The 24,415-nt window shown below is 40.4% G+C and overlaps 1 protein-coding gene across 3 annotated transcripts in view; it reads left to right on the top strand.

The window, feature by feature from the left end:
• The window catches only part of TXNRD2 (thioredoxin reductase 2), a 179,423-nt gene that overhangs the window by 98,363 nt on the left and 56,645 nt on the right, over nt 1-24,415 (top strand). For all 3 annotated transcript variants that reach the window (XM_040348003.1, XM_040348011.1, XM_040348021.1), the window contains exons 12-14: nt 20,312-20,448; nt 22,949-23,044; nt 23,272-23,364. In XM_040348003.1, coding sequence (XP_040203937.1) covers nt 20,312-20,448; nt 22,949-23,044; nt 23,272-23,364 — 326 coding nt within the window. The remainder of the gene's footprint in view (nt 1-20,311; nt 20,449-22,948; nt 23,045-23,271; nt 23,365-24,415) is intronic.

The following is a 24,415-nucleotide window of genomic DNA, read 5'->3' on the forward strand; positions in this document are numbered from 1 at the left end:
TCCAACAATATCAGACATCTCTGCTGTGTGCTTGTGAATAGGTAATGGGAAAAGACAAGAGTGAAAAGCAATGCATTGTTGTCTGCAGGCACTTGAAAAGCAAACTTTAATTGTTATCTGTAGATGGGAAAACCACTAAAAAATGTTTTAATTATGTGGTCTGTCACTAGCAGCAGCTTAACCAGTTCCCGACCCCCGCATGTACATATACGTCCACAATATGGCACGTACAGGCACATGGGCGTACATGTACGTCCTTGCCTATTAGCGGGTGGGGGGTCTGATCGGGACCCCCCCCCCCCCGCTACATGCGGAGGTCGGGTCCGCTCGGGGAGCGATCCGGGACCACGGCGCGGCTATTTGTTTATAGCCGCTCCGTCGCGATCGCTCCCTGGAGCTGAAGAACGGGGAGAGCCGTATGTAAACACGGCTTCCCCGTGCTTCACTATGGTGGCGCATCGATCGCGTCATTCCCTTTATAGGAAAGACACGATCGATGATGTCATTCCTACAGCCACACCCCCCTACAGTTGTAAACACATACTAGGTGCACCCTAACTCCTACAGCGCCACCTGTGGTTAACTCCCAAACTGCAACTGTCATTTTCACAATAAAGAATGCAATTTAAATGCATTTTTTGCTGTGAAAATGACAATGGTCCCAAAAATGTGTCAAAATTGTCCGAAGTGTCCGCCATAATGTCGCAGTCACGAAAAAAATTGCTGATCGCCGCCATTAGTAGTAAAAAAAAAAAAATTAATAAAAATGCAATAAAACTATCCCCTATTTTGTAAACACTATAAATTTTGCGCAAACCAATCGATAAACGCTTATTGCGATTTTTTTTTTACTAAAAATAGGTAGAAGAATACGTATCGGCCTAAACTGAGGAAAAAAAATGTTTTTATATATGTTTTTGGGGGATATTTATTACAGCAAAAAGTAAAAAATATTGCATTTTTTTCAAAATTGTCGCTCTATTTTTGTTTATAGCGCAAAAACTAAAAACCGCAGATGTGATCAAATACCACCAAAAGAAAGCTCTATTTGTGGGGGGAAAAAGGACGCCAATTTTGTTTGGGAGCCACGTCGCACGACCGCGCAATTGTCTGTTAAAGCGACGCAGTCCCGAACTGTAAAAACACCTTGGGTCTTTAGGCTGCATATTGGTCCGGGGCTTAACTGGTTAAATAAATGCTATTTGTAATCAGATTTTTTTCTTTTTTTTTAAATTAACTTTTCTTCCTTGCAAAACAGCCTGCAGTGGCACTACCAACTCTCTCTCCCAAAAGGGTGTGTGGGGTTATTTAGTGCAAGGAAAACTGGGGCAGACAGAGGACTGTACCAGTAATGTGATGATAGTCGAATGTTTGGGCTGGAGGCAGGTAGTTTTGGTAATGCAGAGAACTGAGCTGGGCTGTTCAACCACTAGCTGGCTAAGATAAGCTATCAACTCAACAAATAAATAATGTGAAAACACACCAAAAAACAAACCGATATATATATATATATATATATATATATATATATATATATATATATATATATATATATATATATATATATATATATATATATATATATATAGATTAAAGTCCCAAAATATTGCAGACGGCGCTGCACAATTAGTGATGCCACATCAATGTGATTCAATGTGATCCAATGAAAAGAAAGAAGGTCCGCAGCCTCAGTGCCGGATGGGCACCCCCTGAAGTAAGAGGCCATTTGGCTTTTCTATGTTTTTAATGTTTTTTTAATAAAACGTTATTACGCTATTGGTATCTCCTTGGCTTTCTTCCCCTGCATATATATCTCATTTGGAGCGCCTGGATCCATGACCGTTCTGTCCATATCTTCATGTGCGCAGGCACAATCCTGCATTTGCTTGTTAGACCAGCTTTTTCATTAAAGTGGTCAACAAGCTCTGGTAAGAGCATTATACTATTAAAGCACCTTGGGTGGAATTGAAGACGTAAAGTGTGGTGGTGGCACTCTTTCTCTTTTTTTAAGAAGATCACAATAATTGAAGACGTTTGGAATGTTTTCTCTATCATATTGACTTTCTTTTCATTGGATCACATTGAATCACATTGATGTGGCATCACTAATTGTGCAGCGCCGTCTGCAATATTTTGGGACTTTAATCGATATATATATATATCTGTTTGTTTTTTGGTGTGTTTTCACATTATTTATTTGTTGAGTTGATAGCTTATCTTAGCCAGCTAGTGGTTGAACAGCCCAGCTGACACCTGCACTGATTATTGCATATTTTTGCTTATTACGTGTGGTATTTAGCGCCCTCTATCTTCACCTTTAAACGTTCACAATCCAGTATTGTTTATGAGGAGCAGCTTTTTGTATTAATTTAATTTTCTTTGGTTAATTAGGCGCGGAATTTTTACTTTTTACAATGCAGAGAACTGCAATCTTTTCATGGTTGTGTCACTCAATGATTGTGTGGTATGGCAAGAATTACAAATTATTTGGCTGGTAAAACGGTTCATATTCAGTATATATAAATCAAAAGTGTTTTTAGCTGTTTTTCAGATTTTTCAAATGCATTCGAACAATTTTTTTTTTTTACGAAATAACATCACTTTTCATTAGTTCTTGAAGATATTCATCTTTCTAGTTTTTTGATTGTGCAGCTCTGACATTATACATTATGGTGTGATCTAAAGCATCTGTGTTGATTTTTCTTACTTTTCAAGTGATCCTGATCTTATTGTTGGGTTTTAATATTGGTTCCATATTTCTATCTCTCAGGATTGTGCTCTCTGGAAATGAGAGCAGCAAACCATTCCACACCCACAGCACCGAAGGGGTTTAGAGAAAAGAAAACTATATATTAAACTTGTCTGAAATAGCCAAGTGGTTTTCTGGCGTCAGCTCCACAAATTTACAGAGACTGGACCACTAGATGTTGGGGAAAAAATGATTTACAGGAGGTGGAAGAAAAGCCAGACTGAGGAGTCAGGGGATTAAGGTTGCATGTGAAAATGTTTGAGCATTTTAAAACTTTAACAACTTGACTAACGGCTTTGGGGTCTCATTTACCAAATGCCAACAAATCTGATACAAAATCAGATTGCCAAATGTAATCCTAGTTGGGGAACTTGAGCTAGAATGGCTGACTGCCAGTTAAAATCCAGTATTGGTGTAATGTTTTAATTGCACTTTGATATGTCCATGAGAATGGCTTCTGAAGGCAGAGTGCACATACAGACTAATGTTGGAGAATATGTTTTTCATGTGGTTTTCTTGCAATTAAAGCAGACTGCTCACAGGTGGAGACAGTAAATCGGAAAACCTTAAAGTGCTGCAGCTTTGATAACCTCAGCTGTTGTTTTTGTCAAAGCAAATTGGGCTTGGTAGTTATTCTCTGAATGGAGTTCATCCCTGCCCTTTGCGTGCTAAGCTGGCTTTTGGCTTCATACAAAGCAGGAAAAGAGGGAAGCAGGGAAACCCCATTAACTCTCCATTTGTAGAACATCTAGACCTAAACTCTTAATACACAAAGAGCTACAACAGTAGGAAGTTGTTTCACATCCGAGCCAAGATAAGGTCCTGGAGGTTTATTATTTTTGCCGTTTGATAGCATCAGCCTGGAGAACAACGGGCAAAGAGGGAACAGCAGATCTCCATCCCTTGGGGATGACAGGAGGAAAGACAGACAGATAACCAAGTGCCGACAACTTGAGTCAGAGCTCCCAGAGGAAGTGTTGGTTTTAGCAGATGAAATGTATATGCAGGAGTATGTAGCAAGGCATGCAGAGGTGGCATTGTTATGTTCAGTGGGAAGAAGGAAGGTGTGAGAGTCTCTGCATTCCTAGCAGATGTAGGAAATTATGGAATCATTTTTTGTTATTGATGTATTTTGGTCAGCTTTGACATGCCATGTTTTTCCACTTGTTTGCTCCAAATCTGCCTGGCTTGTACATCAAAGAACATATTTTTCTGCCAAGTAAATATTCCTTTTTTGTGTCTCCACTTTGAAAGAATATCCGGAGTAAGTTAGACATTCAGGTGAAAAAGAGCATAGTTTTGAAACTGCTGGGGAGGCAAAAAGCTCAAGAGAAAAACTAGTAACAATGCTGCTTTTTAATAATTTTGCCAACCAGATTACCTTGTTTTGTTCCATTGATATCCTAAGGGTACATCCCTGTTGTTTCCTCTCCTCTACATTCCCAAGCTACCCTGATTTTCATTGCAGTTTGCAAATAATCAGACCTCTTTTTAATAATTAACTTAATTCAGTTTAAATACGGTACTTTACCTCCTTAATTACACATCACCAGATTGCCAGTACTTTCTTTACTAATAAGCCATTTTATCTATAGAACAGGCTTAAATGTTTCTTCTTACCTTCTTTGCCCCTTTATTATACAGAAAGTATTATACCTATAGGGCCAGATTCTCAAAGGACTTACAACGGCGCAGCGCCATGTACGCCGTCGTAAGTCCTAATCTGACCCGTCGTATCTATGCGACTGATTCTTATGCCGCATACACACCATCACTTTATGTGATGAAAAAAAACGACATTTTCTGTGAAGTAAAAAACTACGTTTTTGAAACTTCAATTTTCAAAGACGAAGTTGCCTACACACCATCGTTTTTCTCACAATGTTCTAGCAAAGCGAGGTTACGTTCCACCACGTTTTTCCATTGAAGCTCGCTTCATAAGTAGCTTCTGGGCATGCGTGGATGAAAAAACGACGTTTTTGCTACACACGGTCAATTTCTGTGAAGTAAAAGTTGACGTTTTGAAAAACGACACATAAAATTGAAGCATGCTTCAATTTTTTTTGGTCGTTTTTTAGAAGACATAAAACAACGTTTTCCCCCACACACGGTCAATTAAAGTGACGTTTTTAAAAACGTCATTTTTTTTCATCACATAAAGTGATGGTGTGTACGCGGCATTAGAATCAGTTACGCATAGATATCCATTAGATCCGACAGACGTAAGTCTCTTACGCCGTCGGATCTAAACTGCAATTTTTTTTGCCCGCTAGGTGTCGCTTCCGTCGAATTCTGTGTCGAGTTTGCAAATTAGCTAGATACGCAAATTCCCGAATGTATGCGCGGCCGACACAGTAAAGTTACGACGTTTACGTTAGGCTTTTCCCGGCGTAATGTTGCCCCTGCTATATGGTGGCATAAGTGCGGCGCAACAATGTTAAGTATGGCCGTCGTTCCCGCGTCGAAATTTTAAAAAGTTACGTCATTTGCGTAAGTCGTCCGTGAATGGGGCTGGACGTCATTTACGTTCACGTCGAAAACCAATTACGTCCTTGCGACGGCATTTGGAGCAATGCACACTGGGATATTTTACGGACAGCGCATGCGCAGTTCGTTCGGCGCAGGGACACGCTTGATTTAAATGATACACGCCCCCTACCCGCCAAATTTGAATTCCGCCGGGTGATTTACGCTACGCCGCCACAACTTAAGGAGCAAGTGCTTTGAGAATACAGCACTTGCCCGTGTAAGTTGCGGTGGCGTAACGTAAATCGGATACGTTATGCCGCCGCATAGATACGCCAATCTACCTGAATCTGGGCCATAGTGTCTGTTGTGGCTTTTTATGCATGTGTACGCTAGTCTTAAAAAAATGTAATGTAACCATATATTTTTACTATTTTTATACATGGCAATAGAAATAAGGCTGCATTTAGATGTTCATAATCTGACCACTAAGCATTCTTTAATTCAGACATGCTTATAGAAAAGGCATGCTTGTGTGCTCTGCATTTTCTCCTCTGTTTGCACTTGGCATACACTAATAAAGCTGCTTGAAAACAATAATCTGTTGGTAGAGATCTGTCAAAAGGGGTGTTTTCTGGGGTCTGACATCTGCACAATAGGCCAGTGAATATATAAAAGCTGTGGGTAATTAAACTAAACATACTCTCAAATTACATTAAGAGGGAATATGTCAAGATAATAGGAGCTACCATTGCCGACTTGTGTAGGTTAGTGTATAGGTCAGAGCTACTATCCCATAAGACATGAAAAATGCTGTACCAAAAATGTATTAATCACAGAACCACCATCCTAGGCATTTTCAGCCAGAACAAAAATAAGATTTTGCTATAGCTGGAAATGCCTAGGATGATGGTTCCATGAGTCACAGACAGTTACTCATAATACCAGAGGAGTCGGTTTCTTTTTTTGGTGTACTGTTACTGAGGTAGAGGGAGTGCTTGCATAAATTTGCATAATCATCCTTCTCTTTGTTTCACCATTTAGGCAGTGACATAGAACAAACTTGTGCATGTTGTTGGGACCCCTGATATGCACATATGTGTTCCAGTTCAGTGTCTCACTCAAGTGAAGGAAAGATCAGAAGGACAGCCTTTGAGTATGTACCTTAAGTAAATTGACTGTAGGAGTTAACCGCGTGCACGTAAAGGTCACCTTTTAAATCTTTTAGGTGACTTTTGGAGAACCTGTTGTATAATTTTGCAAATACCAACTTTAAGTATTGAGATGACTTGCTGTTGTTACCTGCCCTGTACTACTGGTCAGAAAAGGTGGACATTTCTTATGGAAAAAATGTAAATAATTACGCACCAAAGCTAGATCATCCACCAAATAAGAAGAAGCCTAGGGCCAGGGGAGAGGGAAATTGGTCAAAGCTACACACCTGCCTGTCACTTTACAAAGGAAAATTCAAGGGGACGTGGCTGGGATGTGAATCGAGCAGGATATGCATTAAATGAGCTCCGCTCCTACCTTCTCCTGATTGCATCCTGTGTGGTGTGAACTGGCTTCTTTTATATCTCTCTCAGGTGCCTGCTCTTCTTGAAACCCCCCCCCATGCTGCAGTGACAACACATCTCTCTCCAGGCAAGCCTTGGCTGACTACAGCCTCAGCGGGTCTTGGCCACAAAGTTTCCTCACCAGACTGCTTCGGTTAGCTCACAGATGGCTCCAGCAGGCATGGAGGATGCTGGCCCAACGTCAGTGGATCTCCTTAATGCTATTACCTCCTGCACGGAGACACTTGCTTCTAAAAATGAATCCCTCTCAACTGACATCAGCCTCATTCACCTTGATATGGAGATATATAGATTGTCGCTGTCAGCTACGCCATAACAACGTCCGGGTGATGAGCCTACCTGAGGGCACAGAGGGCTCTACTGCTGATGAATTTGCTGAGTGATTCCCTGCTACCCTGCTTGACCCCCCATGATTTGCCTCCTACATTTGTTGTTAAGCGGGCCCACAGGGTCTCACCGCTCCACCGATCCCAGGAGCTCCGGCAAGACCTTTCCTTATGAGCTACTCGATTATCATTACCGCAAAATGTTACTGCTAAAAGTACAGCTTTCTTTACCCTAGTCCCCTCAAAGTTCTGGACAGTGGCACGGCCAGATTATTTGACTTTGATTTCTTCTCAGAATTCATTGATTTGCATCTCCTTTCATCTTTCTTGGCTAGGGACTGTCCCCCCCCCCCCCTCACCCTCCCCCTTTCTTTTTTTGCTTTTGACTCACTGATCGTACCCTGTTGTTACTGTGTAATATGGTACTACAAAAAACTTGCCTGCCTTCATGGCAGGACACACCATTATTGCACCTGATACAGTGGGAGTTGAAGGCTTTGTCAATGGCACTTTTCTAACCTTTTTGTGTTTTTTTGTTTTTCTGTAATTTTTGGACCTGCTCTTTTTTTTTTTTTCCATGTTGCTGGTTGTTGTTAGAATTTGCTCCAAGTTCTTGGGTCAATTCATTGCAGCAGTTTTTTTTCCTTTCCATGCAGTGTTTTGGCAGGGAGATTTTCTTGTGGATTTTGACTAAGAACTAGTAATTTTGGACTTTAAAGGCACACAGTAGATATAGTAAAAAAAACAGAGATATTTTATTCATAAAGATGTCCTAAAAAACAGTTATAAATATGAAATCAAAGAAATTGAATCAATAACTGGTCTACACAGGTTATCACAATAGTATTGACATAATACAGTTTGATCATAAGACACTCAAAAGAGTATAGTTGAAAGTTTAACTGTCAGATGTGTAACCAGGCGGTGGGTCCAGAGGAAAGATTAAAACGCTTCCTCAGGAGCATAGACATGTGAATAAGGTTGACCGCATTGAGAATAAACAACAACTTTTGCCTGGACAATGGCAATATTTTGTAAACAAAGCCAGTCAAGGGGGTAGTATCATGTAGACAAATTTGAGATAACATATGACAGGACGATCTGTGCTGGTAAGCAAAAAGTGGAATATGGGAGACATGACTGGTCGGAGCAATAGTGTGTATTACTATACCAAAACGGTGAACAAAGTGGTAACCATGAATGACACGATTTGTTTGAAACCTCTGGTCCGCTCTGTAACAGGGTCAAAAGTCCTTAGATTCAAAATATCCTGTTGCCCCACCAGTAAGTGTCCCCAGATTCGTTGTGATCGTCTGTGGGAGATTTTCTTGTTTTCAGGGATGGTAAATGTTTATTCTTTTCTATTTCTGGTGTATTGGCTCTCGCACGTTTTGCTGCCCATTGGGGATTTCAATACCTGCTCTTGCCATGGTGATTTGTTGTAGGTTTGGTAATGGCTAACATGAATGTACAATGCCTTTCTCCTATCTTTTCCTGGAATGTTAGAGGGCTTAACTCTAAGTATAAGCGTGTCTTATTTCAGTACCTCAAGCTTCATAACCCCCATATTATTATTGTGACAGAACCCACTGTCACTGTGTGTTTTGGAGGGGACTGTGGGCCGGCCATCTACCCACAGACTATGGCCCAGCAGAGAACAGGAGATTTGGAGGGCCATTTGCCATCTCCCACCACCAGGAGAAGACGCCACCTCCAAACATTTGTGTCTGCGGTTGCTGGTTCAGAACCAGGTGAACGTGGTATCTGTGGCCCGGCTCGTGGCGTCATTTCTGGCTATTTAAACCTATTGGTCTGGCTGTAAAAAATAAATTATATACTTTTATTCCACAAACCATGTACTTTTAGCTGATAAAGGCCTATACAAGATGGTGGTATGCCCAAAGCGTGGGGCTACAACACTTGGAGACAAAATGGCATTGGGATAATGTAATGTAGGTCCCTAGATCAATTGCATCCCTTCTACCCATCCTCCCCTCTTGTTGTTGTTTTTAATTATGTTTTGTACTTAATAAACAGTTTATGCTCTGCATGGAGAAATTTTTGATAATACTTGTCATCTGTAAATCATAGGCACCATGTCTCTTTTCCAAAAAATTAGAAAAGGTTTGAAATGGGACTTTAAAGGTGCAGGAAAATGCTATCTATATATATATATATATATATATATATATATATATATATATATATATATATATATATATATATATATTAGATACATTTTAGTATTACAAAAAAATATTGATTTTTATGATAGAATATAATAAAATCCTTTTACAGCATAAAATTCAGTTTCAGGTATGCATACAGACAAATTTCTCGACATGTTTTGCCATTGTAAATTGGCTTCTTCAGGAGTTTGTCAAGCACTACTAAAACAAACAAGAAAAGATCAGATGGAAAAAAACAAAGAAAAAAAAACAATGAATACAAAATAAAGCCAAAGCAAATGGAAATACATTCAGCAAACAATGACTGGAAAGTGTCTAGACCATAAACAGAAATCCAAAAAGTTATTACCTGTAAACACAGATGGAAAGGCCTAAAAATATAAAAATTATATATATGTAGGCCGCGGTCAATCGAGGGGGACACCTCTTGGTTGGAATCAAATGGTGTACCATAGAGGGGAGGATAATATCACAAAGCCCATGAACACACAAGTGCAAACTTGGAGATGCTGAGAAGTGTCAGAAAACCACCTATGGGAAATATATATAGATATAGACACAGGTAGATGTGTGTGTGTGTGTATGTATATATGATATATATATATTTTGTTTTGATAAAAAGACTGGAGCAGGACAACAAATGTATACCTGACCCCTACTTTTTTCAATCCAATAAGAATGTAATAGACGAGAATATCTCATGGTATCCAAAAAATTATCCATTCTAAAACAACAAAAAAAACTATAAAAGGACATATAAAGGATATATTTATATACCACGGTAAGCGAAATACTAAAGCCTAAATAGGGACACCAAACAATGTCCATAGAGAACATGTAGAAAAATGGCTACCTGGTAGGTACTGGGGGGGGGGGGGGATCAGAGTTGTGGAGGGCTTCCTGTCTGAAAGAGGACCTTGGGCCTCTAAATACAATAAGTTTATTCTGGATTTATTGTTGTTAATTTTAATGAACAATATTTTTGTGTTTGACTGCTCCCACTACCTCCAGGTGCAGGGTGTTGCGATGGGGACCAAGTGTGCCCCATCGTACGCCAATCTGTACCTGGGGGGGTGGGAGCGTGAGATTTTCTCCTCAGATAAGTTTTGGGAGTTTTTTGACAGTGTTCTCATTTTGGTGTTGTTTTATTGACGACATATTTGTCGTCTGGACTGGCTCCATTGAGGAACTTTCCTCTATGTCCAAACTGGCCAATAACCGATATAACCTTAAATTCACCATGACTTGTGACCAAAGGGTCATTCATTTCTTGGATATCTCCATCTATCTCAATATGGATGGCACTTTGGGTTCCTCCCTATTTAAGAAGCCATCAGCTGGCAACACAATGCTGCATGTCGCTAGCTCCCACCCAAAATCAATGGTACAGAGCATACCATATAGCCAGTATTTAAGAATTAAAATAAATTGTAGCTGAGATGAAGATTTTGAACTAGAGTCTTCTGCCTTACAATCTCGACTGTTAAACAGGGGCTATAGTCGCTCTGTTTTAAAAAAGGCTTACAGACGGGCTAAAAGTAAAAACCGGACGGACCTGATTCATTCTAAGAAATCCATATCTTTAGGCCAGCAGGTACGTCTGCTTAAGAGATTCTCTGGAGAGCATCAAAAAGTAAAGAAGATCATCCAAAAATGTTGGCCTCTATTATTTGCTGATGAGGTCATCTCTAAATATATTGAAAGGAGGGTGAATGGCAAGTGTATGCTTGTGCCACATCCAGTAAATATGAGAAAAGAAAAAGGGGAGTTCCCCTGGGTGGACTTTTAAGGCACTAATAATATTTCAAAATATACAGGATATTGAGAATAAAAAAGGTTTTATTCACAATTGTACATATTCATCAAAATATGTTTAAATATTAAATTAAAATACAGTTCCAAAGATTGTCACCATATAGGTAAATACAAGAAGAACCTTCTTTACACCCGACGCGTTTCGGGACAACCTTCTTCAGGGGTGTGTAGAGAAGGACAATTGGTTCATCTGGAGCGTAAGAATACATAGTTAATTACATGCATTTATAGCATTATTAAATATATACAAAAAGTTTATCATTTTTATATTTTTAGGCTTTTCCATCTGTGTTTTACAGGTAATAACTTTTTGGATTTCTGTTTTATGGTCTAGACACTTTCCAGTCATTGTTTGATGAATGTTTTTCTATTTTGCTTTGACTTTTTTTTATATTCATTGTTGTTTTTTTTTTTTTCTTTTCTTTTTTTTTTTTTTTCATCTGATTTTTCTTGTTTTTAGTAGTGCTTGACAAACTCCTGAAGAAGCCAATTTACAATGGCAAAACAAGTTGAGAAATTTGTCTGTATGCATATCTGAAACTGTATTTTATGCTGTAGATGGATTTTATTATATTATATCATTATTATTATATTATATCATAAAAATCCTATATTTGTTTGTATTTTTTTTTAAATATATAGAGATAGATGGATACATAGATAATTGTCATCATAGGTATACCTTAACTATGAGAGACAAAATGTGGAAACAAATCCAGACAAATCACATTGTCTGTCTGATTTGGAAAGAATTTATTTGCAAATTATGGTGGAAAATAAGTATTTGGTCAATATCCAAAGTTCATCTCAAAACTTTGTTATATATCCTTTGTTGGCAATGACAGAGGTCAAACGTTTTCTGTAAGTCTTCACAAGGTTGTCACACACTGTTGCTGGTATGTTGGCCCATTCCCCCATGCAGATCTCCTCTAGAGGTTTTCTATGGGGTTGAGATCTGGAGACTAGTTAGGTCACTCCAGGACCCTGAAATGCTTCTTACAAAGCCACTCCTTCGTTGCCTGGGCAGTGTGTTTGGGATCATTGCCATGCTGAAAGACCCAGCCACGTTTCATCTTCAATGCCCTTGCTAATGGGAGGAGGTTTGCACTCAAAATCTCACGATACATGGCCCCATTCATTCTTTCATGTACACTGATCAGTTGTCCTGTTCCCTTTGCAGAGAAACAGGCCCCAAAGCATGATGTTGCCACCCCCATGCTTCACAGTAGGTATGGTGTGTTTTTCTTTGGTTGCAACTCGGCATTCTCTCTCCTCCAAACACGACAAGTCGTGTTTCTACCAAACAGGCGGCATAGTGTGTTACTGATGGTCGCCTTTGTTACGTTGGTCCCAGCTCTCTGCAGGTCATTCACTAGGTCCCCCCGTGTGGTTCTAGGATTTTTTCTCACCGTTCTTGTGATTATTTTGACCCCACGGGAGTGAGATTTTGCGTGGAGCCCCAGATCGAGGGAGATTATCAGTGGTCTTGTATGTCTTCCATTTTCTAATTATTGCTCCCACAGTTGATTTCTTCACACCAAGCTGCTTGCCTATTGCAGATTCAATCTTCCCAGCCTGGTGCAGGTCTACAATTTATGTTTCTGGTGTCCTTCGACATCTCTTTGGCCTTCACCATTGTGGAGTTTGGAATGTGACTGTTTGAGGTTGTGGACATGTGTCTTTTATACTGATAACAAGTTCAAACAGGTGCCATTAATACAGGTAATGAGTGGAGGACAGAGGAGCCTCTTAAGAAGAAGATACAGGTCTGTGAGAGCCAGAAATCTTGCTTGTTTGTAGGTGACCAAATACTTATTTTCCACCATAATTTGCAAATAAATTCTTTCCAAATCAGACAATGTAATTTGTCTGGATTTGTTTCCACATTTTGTCTCTCATAGTTGAGGTATACCTATGATGACAATTACAGGCCTCTCATCTTTTTAAGTGGGAGAACTAGCACAATTGGTGGCTGACTAAATACTTTTTTTGCCCCACTGTGTGTGTGTGTGTGTATGTGTGTGTGTGTGTATATGTATATATATATATATATATATATATATATATATATATATATATATATATATATATATATATATATATATATATATATATATATATATATATAAATTTGCATTTTCCTGCACCTTTTGAAGTCCCATTCCAAACCTTTTCTAGTTTATACTCTGCATGTTTAGCCCTCAACATCTGTGTGGTGTGCCTCGTGATTGGGGGGTTAAGGGCTCGTTATGGCGAGTCTGCCAGCTGTGGGTGCGTTTGGAGAACAGGAGACACAGGTCTGGCGGAGGTGCCTAGCCAGGGTATCCTGGCTAGCGCAGTTTACACCTTTTACATTTAGCCAGGGTATCCGCCGGGATCCGTCACATTGGTGGGTTGTCTTTTGCAGTCCAGGACATCCAAACCACCACTGGGATTCAAGATCTGGGCAGCCGCAGAGGAGTGGTACAGGGACCGACCAGCTTGAGAGCGGAGTTGGGGAGGAGGCATGCAGAAGCAACATCAGGAACCACCGATGAAGTGCACCATGCTCGGCTAGGGGGATGCTGTTGGTCTCTGACCAGCATCATAAAAAGAGACGGAGAGTCTGGGGGATAGTCCCCACAAGATACCTCCCCAGTGGCTGGTAACTACACCAGGAGGAAAGCAAGTACCTTTTCCTCTCCAATGGCTTGGCACTACCAGCCTACGTTCTCTACCAGCTGAAGCATTGACATTGGGGCAGAGGATTATTCACCTCCACCCAAAACCTGCAACCTGGCCCCAGACCACGGAAGTGCAGACAGCCGTTCCCAATCTGCAGCGACTGTTTTTATTCACAGGAGACCGTATGTGCGGGTTTGCTCCCCAGCGCCAGAGTCATACTTTTTCCTTTTGCTGTTTCCCTGAGGTAGGAGTTTGTGACTAACACAGGTCCAGACCAGTTGAGGGTCAGGGACCTGGTTAGTCTGTTTTTAGAAGGGGAGAAATGTGACAGAACCCACTGTCACTGTGTGTTTTGGAGGGGGCTGTGTGCTTTTTTCCTACCCACAGACTATGGCCCAGCAGAGAATGGGAGATTTAAAGGGCTATTTGTTGTTTCCCACCACCAGGAGAAGACGCCAACTCCAGACATTTGTGACCGCAAACCGGTTGAATGCTGTATTTGTGGCTGGGCTTGTGGAGTCATTTCCGGCTACTTAAACCTATTGGCACGGCTGGGCTAAATATATATACTTTTATTCCACAAACATGTACTTTAAGCTGATTAAGGCATATGCAAGATGGCAGTATGCCCAAAGCGTGGGGCTAAGAGACTTGGGGACAAATGGCATTGGCATAATGTAATGAAGGTCCCTATATCAGTTGCATGCCTTCTCCCCATCCTCCCCTTTTGTTATTGTGTTTTAACCACTTCCCGACCTCCTCATGTACATATACGTCAGCAGAATGGCACGGACAGGCACATGTACGTACCTGTACGTCCTCTGCTAGACGTGGGTGGGGGGTCCGATCGGGACACCCCCGGTACATGCGGAGGTCGGGTCCACTCGGGGAGCGATCCGGGACGACGAAGTGTCCGCCATAATGTCGCAGTCACGAAAAAAAACGCTGATCGCCGCCATTAGTAGTAAAAAAAATAAAAATGCAAAAAAACTATCCCCTATTTTGTAAACGCTATAAATTTTGCGCAAACCAACCGATAAACGATTATTGCGATTTGTTTTTTACCAAAAATAGGTAGAAGAATACGTATCGGCCTAAACTGAGGAAAAAAAAAAATTATATATGTTTTTGGGGGATATTTATTAGAGCAAAAAGTAAAAAATATTGAATTTTTTTCAAAATTGTCGCTCTATTTTTGTTTATAGCGCAAAAAATAAAAACCGCAGAGGTGATCGAATACCACCAAAAGAAAGCTCTATTTGTGGGGAAAAAAGGACGCCAATTTTGTTTGGGAGCCACGTCGCACAACCACGCAATTGTCTGTTAAAGCGACGCAGTCCCGAACTGTAAAAACCCCTTGGGTCTTTAGGCAGCAATATGGTCCGGGGCTTAAGTGGTTAAGTATGTTTTGTACCTAATAAACAGTTTATGCTCTGCGTGTTTATCCCTCAACATCTGTGTGGTTTGCCTCGTGATTGGGGGGTTAAGTGCTGGTTATGGCGAGTGTGCCAGATGCGGGTGTATTTGGAGAACAGGAGACACAGGTCTGGTGGAGGTGCCCAGCCAGAATATCCGGGATCCTTCACAATTATGTTACAAGAAACTCATCTAATGAGTTGCAAAATTATTGCGTTGATTTTAGAAGGCGTTTCATGGCACATATTCCTAGTTTTCTCAGGGAGTTTTAGTTTTAATCAGCAAATCACTTTCTTGTGTAGTGCATGAGGTTATAACAGATGCTCAGGGGAAATTTCTACTGTTATTTTTAAATGTATGTAACCAAAAATACATTCTGGTTAATGTTTATTTACCACCATCTTTTAGAGCCTTCTGTATTTACTCTTGGAGAAGCTGACCCCTCATTGTCCTGATAACATTTTGTTCATGGAGGATTTCAATGCCATATTATCCCCTTATTTGAATAGAACTACTCCCTCCTCCAGTCATAGGTCTGATCTTGGCACCTGAGCTCAGGCTGTGATTCTCACTAAACTATGGTGCTGGAAACCTCCCCAATCCAGGACATACCCTTGTTTTCCAGCAACCTACAAATCTTCATCCTGCCTAGACCTCCACTTCTGGTGACCTTGTCTTTCCCAGACTCGCAATCCGGCACTCTGGCGGCTTACACCCTCGCTGGATTCACCACCCCATCCCACTTCTCGAGATCGTTAGCGAGATAAAACGATCCAATTTATGATTACTCATCTGGCTTATTTCACACTGCGCAGGCTTATTAACCACTACACTACCGGCCGCCGTCAATTGACGGCGGCACGATAGTTCTATTGTTCTGACATGACGTCATATGACGTCCTCATCTTTTACAGCCACTAGGGGGAGCGCGCCGTGTTACTGGGAACATGATGCGCGTGCGGCCGCCAGGCACCCGCGATTGCCCAGTAACTGAGCAGGGACGTGGAGCTCTGTGTGTAAACACAGAGCTCCACGTCCTGTCAGGGAGAGGAGACCAATGCTGTGTCCCTTGTACATAGGGACACAGATCGGTCACCTCCCCCAGTCAGTGCCCTCCCCCCACAGTAAGAATCACTCCCAGGTTACACATTTAACCCCTTCCTCGCCCCTAGAGTTAACCCCTTCACTGCCAGTCACATTTATACAGTAAACAGTGCATATTTATAGCACTGTTCGCTGTATAAATGTGAATGGTCCCAAAAATGTGTCAAGTGTCCGATGCGTCCGCCATAATGTCGCAGTCCCAATAAAAATCGCAGATCGCCCCCATTACTAGTAGAAAAAAAAAAGCATAATTATGTCCCCTATTTTGTAGGCGCTCTAACTTTTGCGCAAACCAGTCTCTATATGCTTATTGCGATTATTATTTTTTTCTTCCAAAATTGAATTGGAAGAATACGTGTCGGCCTAAACTGAGAACATCTTTTTTTTTTTAAATGGGATATTTATTATAGCAAAAAATAAAAAATATTGTGTTTTTGTTTTTTTTTCAAAATTGTCGCTCTTTTTTTGTTTTATAGCACAAAAAATAAAAACCGCAGAGGTGATCAAATACCACCAAAAGAAAGCTCTATTTGTGGGGAAAAAAAGGACGGCAATTTTTGTTTGGGATCCACGTCGCACGACCGCGCAATTGTCAGTTAAAGAGACGCAGTGTCGGAAGCTGAAATTTCGCCTGGGCAGGAAGGGGGTATTTGTGCCCAGTAAGCAAGTGGTTAAGAAGGATCCAAATATCCCCTCCTTTTGCTGCAGGTGCACTTATTCCCCTGGAGACTTCATGCATATAGTTTGGTTGTGCCCGGTGATTGTCTCCTACTCTACTGACAAAATGTACTAGCTGTCCTCAATGAGGTAGTGCAGATTCCTATTACTTTGATTCCTAAATTGTGGCTATTGGGGTTGGTAGAAGAATTGGTTCCTATGGTATCTCTGAAAGCTCTATTAAAGCGGGGGTTCACCCAAAAAAATTTTTTTAACATTAGATTCAGCCGAGTTGTCAGAATGACAATCGGCTGTTTTTTTTTTTATTTTATCCCCGTACATACCGTATTTTCACCGCCACTTCCGGGTATGTCTTCTGCGGGACTGGGCAATCCTAATTGATTGACAGGCTTCCGACCGTCGCATACAGCGCGTCACGAGTTGCCGAAAGAAGCCGGACTGCGAGTCGGCTCTATACGGCGCCTGCGCACCGACGTTTGGCTTCTTTCGGCAACTCGTGACGCGCAGTATGCGACGGTCGGAAGCCTGTCAATCAATTAGGAACGCCTATTCCATCAGAAGACATAACCGGAGCGGCGGTGAAAATATGGTATGTACGGGGATAACATTTAAAAAAAAAACAGCCGATTGTCATGCTGACAACTCGGCTGAATCTAATGTTTGGGTGAACCCCCGCTTTAAGCCTATTGCTGTTTTATGCAAGAAATGCCATTATGCATAGCTGGAAGAAATCTCCTCCTTCGACTAGTTTCTGAATGCAGTTGGGTAATCTCCCCCTGTATAATATTTACAAAGTTTGGTCCTGCTGGCTGGATACCTCCTTGGCAGCCACTCCATTGCATTCTTAGTTGAATGTAGGTGATGTGAGGTTCCAGATGGGTATCGAGGCTCCTGTATATCATGCTTATATCTGTGCTTGAGCCATGCACCATTATTTTACTTTTTTTATTTATTTAATTTTTCTTAGTTTGTTCAGTTAATTTGTACCATGTATGGTTGCTAATATGGTTTTATATGACAATATAATCATGAGCTAATTGTATCTGCCGTTTTTGTATTGTATTACCTTGCAAAAGTAAAAAGAAAATTATATATATATATATATATACACACAATAAAACCAAAGAAGAAGCTTATATAGGCGGTTGATATCTGATAGGGCCATGTCAGTACAGACGATGCAAAAGAGGTGGCTTCTCTTAGTTTTTCCTTAACCAGTTGGTAACCGCCCTATAGCCAAAATACGGCTACAGAGCGGTTCCTGTACTCTAGGAGGGCGTCAATGTACGTCCTCCCAGAGACTGCGTTGTGCGCGCCCGAGCGGGCGCGCACACGCGATCGCCGGTGCTCGCCGGGTCTACGGGACCCGCAGCAACAGCACTCGCGGTAAGGAGCCAATGGAAGCGGCTCCTTACCACGTGATCGCGCCGTCCAATGACGGCGCGATCACTTGTAAACAAACCGGCGTCATGTAATGACGCCGGTTCCTCCCTCTCCTCTCTGTACCGTTCGGTACAGTGTGAGAGGAGAGGGAGGGGGGGGGGATCGGGCGGCAGCAGCAGCCGCCGCACTGTGGGCTGGATCTGTGACAATTGCAGTCACAGATCCAGCCATCCCTGCGCAATACTCTGCAAAATAAAAATGATGATGAGTGCAATACTCTGCAATACCCCACCCCATACTCTGCAATACCCCACCCCATACTCTGCAATACCCACCCTGGGGGGTGGGTATTGCAGAGTATGGGGTGGGGTATTGCAGAGTATGGGGTGGGGTATTGCAGAGTATGGGGTGGGGTATTGCAGAGTATGGGGTGGGGTATTGCAGAGTATTGCACTCATCATTTTTTTTATTTTACTCTGCAATACCCACCCCCCCATACTCTGCAATACCCACCCACCCATACTCTGCAATACCCACCCCCCCCATACTCTGCAATACCCACCCATACTCTGCAATACCCCCCCCCCGTACTCTGCAATACCCCCCCCCCATACTCTGCAATACCCCCCCCATACTCTGCAATACCCCCCCCATACTCTGCAATACCCCCCCCATACTCTGCAATACCCCCCCCCCATACTCTGCAATACCCCCCCCCATACTCTGCAATACCCCCCCCCATACTCTGCAATACCCCCCCCATACTCTGCAATACCCCCCCAATACTCCGCAATACCCTCAATACTCCAATACCTTGCAATACGTCGCCTATGGGGATTTTTAAGTAGCAACGTTTGGCGCAATTTCACGAGCGTGTGCAATTTTGAAGGGTGACATGTTGGGTATCTATTTACTCGGCGTAACTTCATCTTTCATATTATGCAAAAACATTGGGCTAACTTTACTGTTTTTTTTTTTTTTTTAAGCACAAAACTGTTTTTTTTTTAAAAACACGCGTTCAAAAAATTGCTGCGAAAATACCGTGCAAGATAAAAAGTTGCAACAACCGCCATTGTATTCTCTAGGGTCTTTGAAAAAAAAGCATATATAATGTTTTGGGTTTCTATGTAATTTTTTTAGCAAATAAATGATGATTTTTACATGTAGGAGAGAAATGTCAGAATTGGCCTGGGTGCTCCAGAACGCCTGATGGTGCTCCCTGCATGTTGGGCCTCTCTATGTGGCCACGCTGTGTAAAAGTCGCACACATGTGGTATCGCTATACTCGGGAGGAATAGCAGAATGTGTTTTGGGGTGTAATTTGTAGTATGCATATGCTGTGTGTGAGAAATAACCTGCTAATATGACAGAAACTAGATTTTTTTTTTTTTTTTTACAGAATTTTCAGTCTTTTTTCTTTTATAGCGCAAAAAATAAAAACCGCAGAGGTGATCAAATACCACCAAAAGAAAGCTCTATTTGTGGGAAAAAAAGGACAAAAATTTCAGATGGGTACAATGTTGTATGACTGAGTAATTGCCATTCAAATTGTGAGAGCACCGAAAGCTGAAAATTGGTCTGGTGATTAAGGGGGTTTTCGTGCCCAGTGGTCAAGTGGTTAATTTCAGTTGAACGATAAAAACGATAATTTATTTTTTTACATCTTTCTATGTTTTTTTATTGTGTTTTTGCCCAATACCAAGAATAAAAGTGAACACATGCAGAAATAACACATTAGGGTTGTATAGACAATCTTAAATCAAAGGCTGAAAGCATATACCATTCATATTTGTTTTAAAGACACCACAACAGTACAAAATATAGCAGTTGTAGTGAGATGAACAACAAATATATGTTCTTCGGTGAGTGGCAATGATTTTTTTTTCTGCATTTTGTGCAAAGATTCTATTCTTTTATTCACATAACTTGTTTCTTGTTTTTTAGGTCGTGCTCCTGAAACAAAGTATCTGAATTTGGAGAAAGTAGGCGTGAATATGAATCCTGACACAGGAAAGATAATTGTTGATGCTTTGGAAGCCACATCTGTTCCAAACATATTTGCAATCGGAGACATTTCAGAGGTAAACAACCCATTCCCAGGTGCCAGGCCTGGTCATGTTATCGTCCATGTAGGTGGATTTCTGTTTACCAGGTTTTGTTTGTTTTGCATGTACATCATAATGTCTCCAATAGCTTTTGCATATCTTAAAACAGTGGCCTGTTTCTTTCTTAACAGTACCTATTGAAGCGGTTCCTGAAAAGTATCCAATCTATTAAGAACAGCCTTTATATATTGTCTAGGGATGCACCGATACCAGTTTTTTTAAGATTGAGTATGAGCACCAATACTTTTTCTAAAGTTCTCGCCGATACCAATACCGATTTTTTTTTAGGGCTCCATCACACCATACGTCCATGGAAACTAATAGGAAAACCGCACAGATTTTTTTTTTTTTTAGCAAAGTGTAAAGAAACATGCAATATGCGTATAGAAGACAGTTTGTATTCATAGCACACTAAAAAGTAGTCCAACAGACATTATCTAAGGAGAAGAAAAGGCATGTAGAATATAAAAAAGGTGCATTAACAAAGACCACCCATGAGAGCAGTGTAAAAAAATAATCAACAACTCTAGATTAGCAGTGGAATATCCAAAATAAGGGCCCGGAACTATATCTTCATAGTCTAAGGACTTAAGTGCAAAGTATCCCAATATTAAAAGATAACATAAAAACAACAGGACAAACAAACTACTTACATCAGTTTCCATGTGTTTTTCAGTTCACATATGTGCTGGCTGGCCGCAGTGCGATTTGAAAGAGCCCTGTGCAATTTCCGTCTGGTTCAGGTGTGCTTTCTAATCTCATACACTACAATTCACATTGAAATTGCACCTGAACTGCTCAACGAAATCACACCGTACCATGCTTTGAAATTACACATATGTGAACCGAGTCTGAAGGTATCAGTTTTAGTATCGGAGCATTTGCATAGTACTCGTGTTAATGCTTAGTATCGGCACCACGCTAATTTTGTCTATGTGTAATATTTGCCATGGTATTTATTGTTCTAAAGTTATTGCAGATAAAGTCTTCACTGGTATAAATGCTTTTTTAGATTTCACATGATCAGTATCTACCCCAAACTGGCCTTAAAATGATCACTATAAATCATAATCATCCTTTAGTTGGTTGTTGTGCTGCTATCCTGCAACCATACTTTAAAATCCATTTATTGCTTTTGCCTGTTAGACCATGCATGTAAATACTGTATTTATTGGCGTATAACACTCACTTGTTTACCCTGAAAATAGAGGGTAAACTGTGCATGCGTGTTTTGTACGCAGGGGGCTGTGGAAAGTTTTTTTCCCTGAAACTTCCCTCTTAAAGTTAGGGTGCGTGTTATACGCCGATAAATACGGTAATTTAACCGAATTGGGTAATTATCCTATGTGATATTTTCAGTTTGTTAGTCTGAATTTTTTATTTTTTTTATCTGTAATAATTTTTATTTGTTCTTAGACAAATACCAACAATCGTGCAATCCAATCTCTCAGTTACAATTAAATGTAACTGAGAGAAATTATCCAAATAACATCTTAAATAATTCTTCTAGAAGTAAAAAAAAAAATCAATACAAATATACCAAACACTAAAACAAGACAAACTAAATCGAAACACATTCAGCACCTTGCCTTCTAAATCCCACATATCTTTCATACAGTCATAAACAATATAATAGCTGGCTGATCATCATGAATACCCAAGTACCCTCCAATATAGGATACACCAGCCAGTCTTCCCCCTCTTTTTAAGACAATCTATTCGGAATTAATAAAGATGGAGCTAAACCTGAGGTTACAAGCCACCTCTTCCAATTTATTTCATATTTATTTATTATGCTTATACTTTTAAATGTATTTATTTTAATGCTAAAAAATGGAGCTCAATACATATTTGACTCCTGCTGGTAGAAGCAAACATTTTACTTTCTGCCATGGACCATGATGCTGTGAATATACTGATACATTTCCAAGTAACCAACATTCGAACTCCCTCAGGATCTAATACATAGTCCCTCAGGATGCAGTACAGTCAATAGCAGTGCAAATCAGCACCAGGCGACACAATGATCACTCAGACATGCTGTCCGAGTGTGAACAACCCAAAAGAGATGGTCAAACAACAATTAGGTGGCTTTTCTATTGTCTTTTTTTTAAGGCAGCAGTATTTAGAAGGATGTTTGCTTTACTATTAGTGCTGGACAGAAACCCCAAGCTTTTATCTGCTGCTTCAATCTCCATGTTGCCTGAATGCCAGGATGCCGCGTGTGTTTCCGTCTGCCTTAATATATGCCAGCACTGTCCATCTAGATGAGAAATAGGAAGAATTCAGGGCCCCTTAAGAATGATTTTGCATGGCTTTTTGTAGATAGCAGGACAATCTGGGTAGTGTATTTTTTATAGGTATTGTTGTGCTGCCATGTACCCTAGTAGATAACATTATTTGCAAATCCTATCTGACAGACCTACTGTTTATTTTGCAAGAAGAGTTGTGAATATTTCCTACATTCTTGCATTAGGGTCGTCCAGAGCTGACACCCACAGCCATCGCAGCTGGAAAACTTTTGGCTCAACGATTATTTAATAACTCTACAGAGCTAATGGATTATAACAGTGTAAGTGGTTTTACCTTTACTACACGTATTTAAAAAAATAATTGCTGTATGTGTCTTGCTAAAAAAATAGACTACTGCCTGCTACTGTGACACCCTTTTTATTTTTACTATAAAACTCTATGCTGCAAATACTATAAATCTAAGCCTCTTGAGTTACTTAGTAACTATGTCATGTTCAAATTTCAGCTGAAGAATGTAACCCTTTTTCTCTGCTTTTGTTTTTGCAGGTTCCTACTACAGTGTTCACCCCACTAGAATATGGTTGTGTAGGGCTCTCTGAGCAGGAGGCCCTAACATCATATGGAGAGGATGCTATTGAGGTATAATTTAAAAATGTTTTGTGTTTTATTACACATTGTGTTAGGTAGTTTTTTTTTTTAATAGGTTCATAAAGCTTCTCTGAACTCAAAAACAAAACCGAATACAGCCTACCAATCTTTAGATGTCATGGCTAGGCATGGGCTATCTGTTCGAGTCGAACATGAGTTCGACTTGAACATTGCCTGTTCGCAGAACAGCGAACAATTTGGGGTATTCGCGGCAAATTCGAAAAGCTGTGGAACACCTGTTAAAAGTCTATGGGAAGAATCAAAAGTGCTAATTTAAAGGTTAATATGCAAGTTATTGTCATAAAAAGTTTTTGGGGACCTGGGTCCTGCCCCAGGAGACATGTGTCTATGCAAAAAAAAACTTTTAAAAACTGCAGTTTTTTCAGGAGCAGTGATTTTAATAATGCTTAAAGTGAAACAATAAAAGTGAAATATTCCTTTAAATTTCGTACCTGGGAGGGGGGGGGGTGTCTATAGTATGCCCGTAAAGTAGCGCATGTTTCCCGTGCTTAGAAAAGTCCTTGCACAAAATGACATTTCTAAAGGAAAAAAGTCATTTAAAACTGATCTCGCTATAATAAATTGTCGGGTCACAGCATGGGTTCCCCCTTAGTCCATTACCGGGCCCTTTGGGTCTCGTATGAATATTAAAAAAGATATTCCCCTATTCACATAACAGTTTTACAGTCACCACATCCCTATAGTAGAATAGAAAACAAAACCCCCTAGGTACAATGGAATTTTATAAGTGACTGGAAAACCAATAAGATGAAAGTAGAATTTTTTTTTTATTAAATATACAAATGTTCATTAAAAGGATATATAGTTGTAAGCGTATAAAACAATACAAATCCATATAATGGGTTGATGGATTTGTATTGTTTTATACGCTTACAACTATAATATCCTTTTAATGAACATTTGGATATTTATTAAAATTATTTTTCTACTTTAATCTTATTTGTTTTCCAGTCACTTATAAAGTCCCATTGCACCTAGGTTTTTTTTTTCTATGGTATGAATTAGGGCTGTGCAAATTAAC

This window comes from Rana temporaria, chromosome 1 (genome assembly GCF_905171775.1).
Source record: "Rana temporaria chromosome 1, aRanTem1.1, whole genome shotgun sequence".
In the NCBI taxonomy this organism is placed as follows: Eukaryota; Metazoa; Chordata; class Amphibia; order Anura; family Ranidae; genus Rana; species Rana temporaria.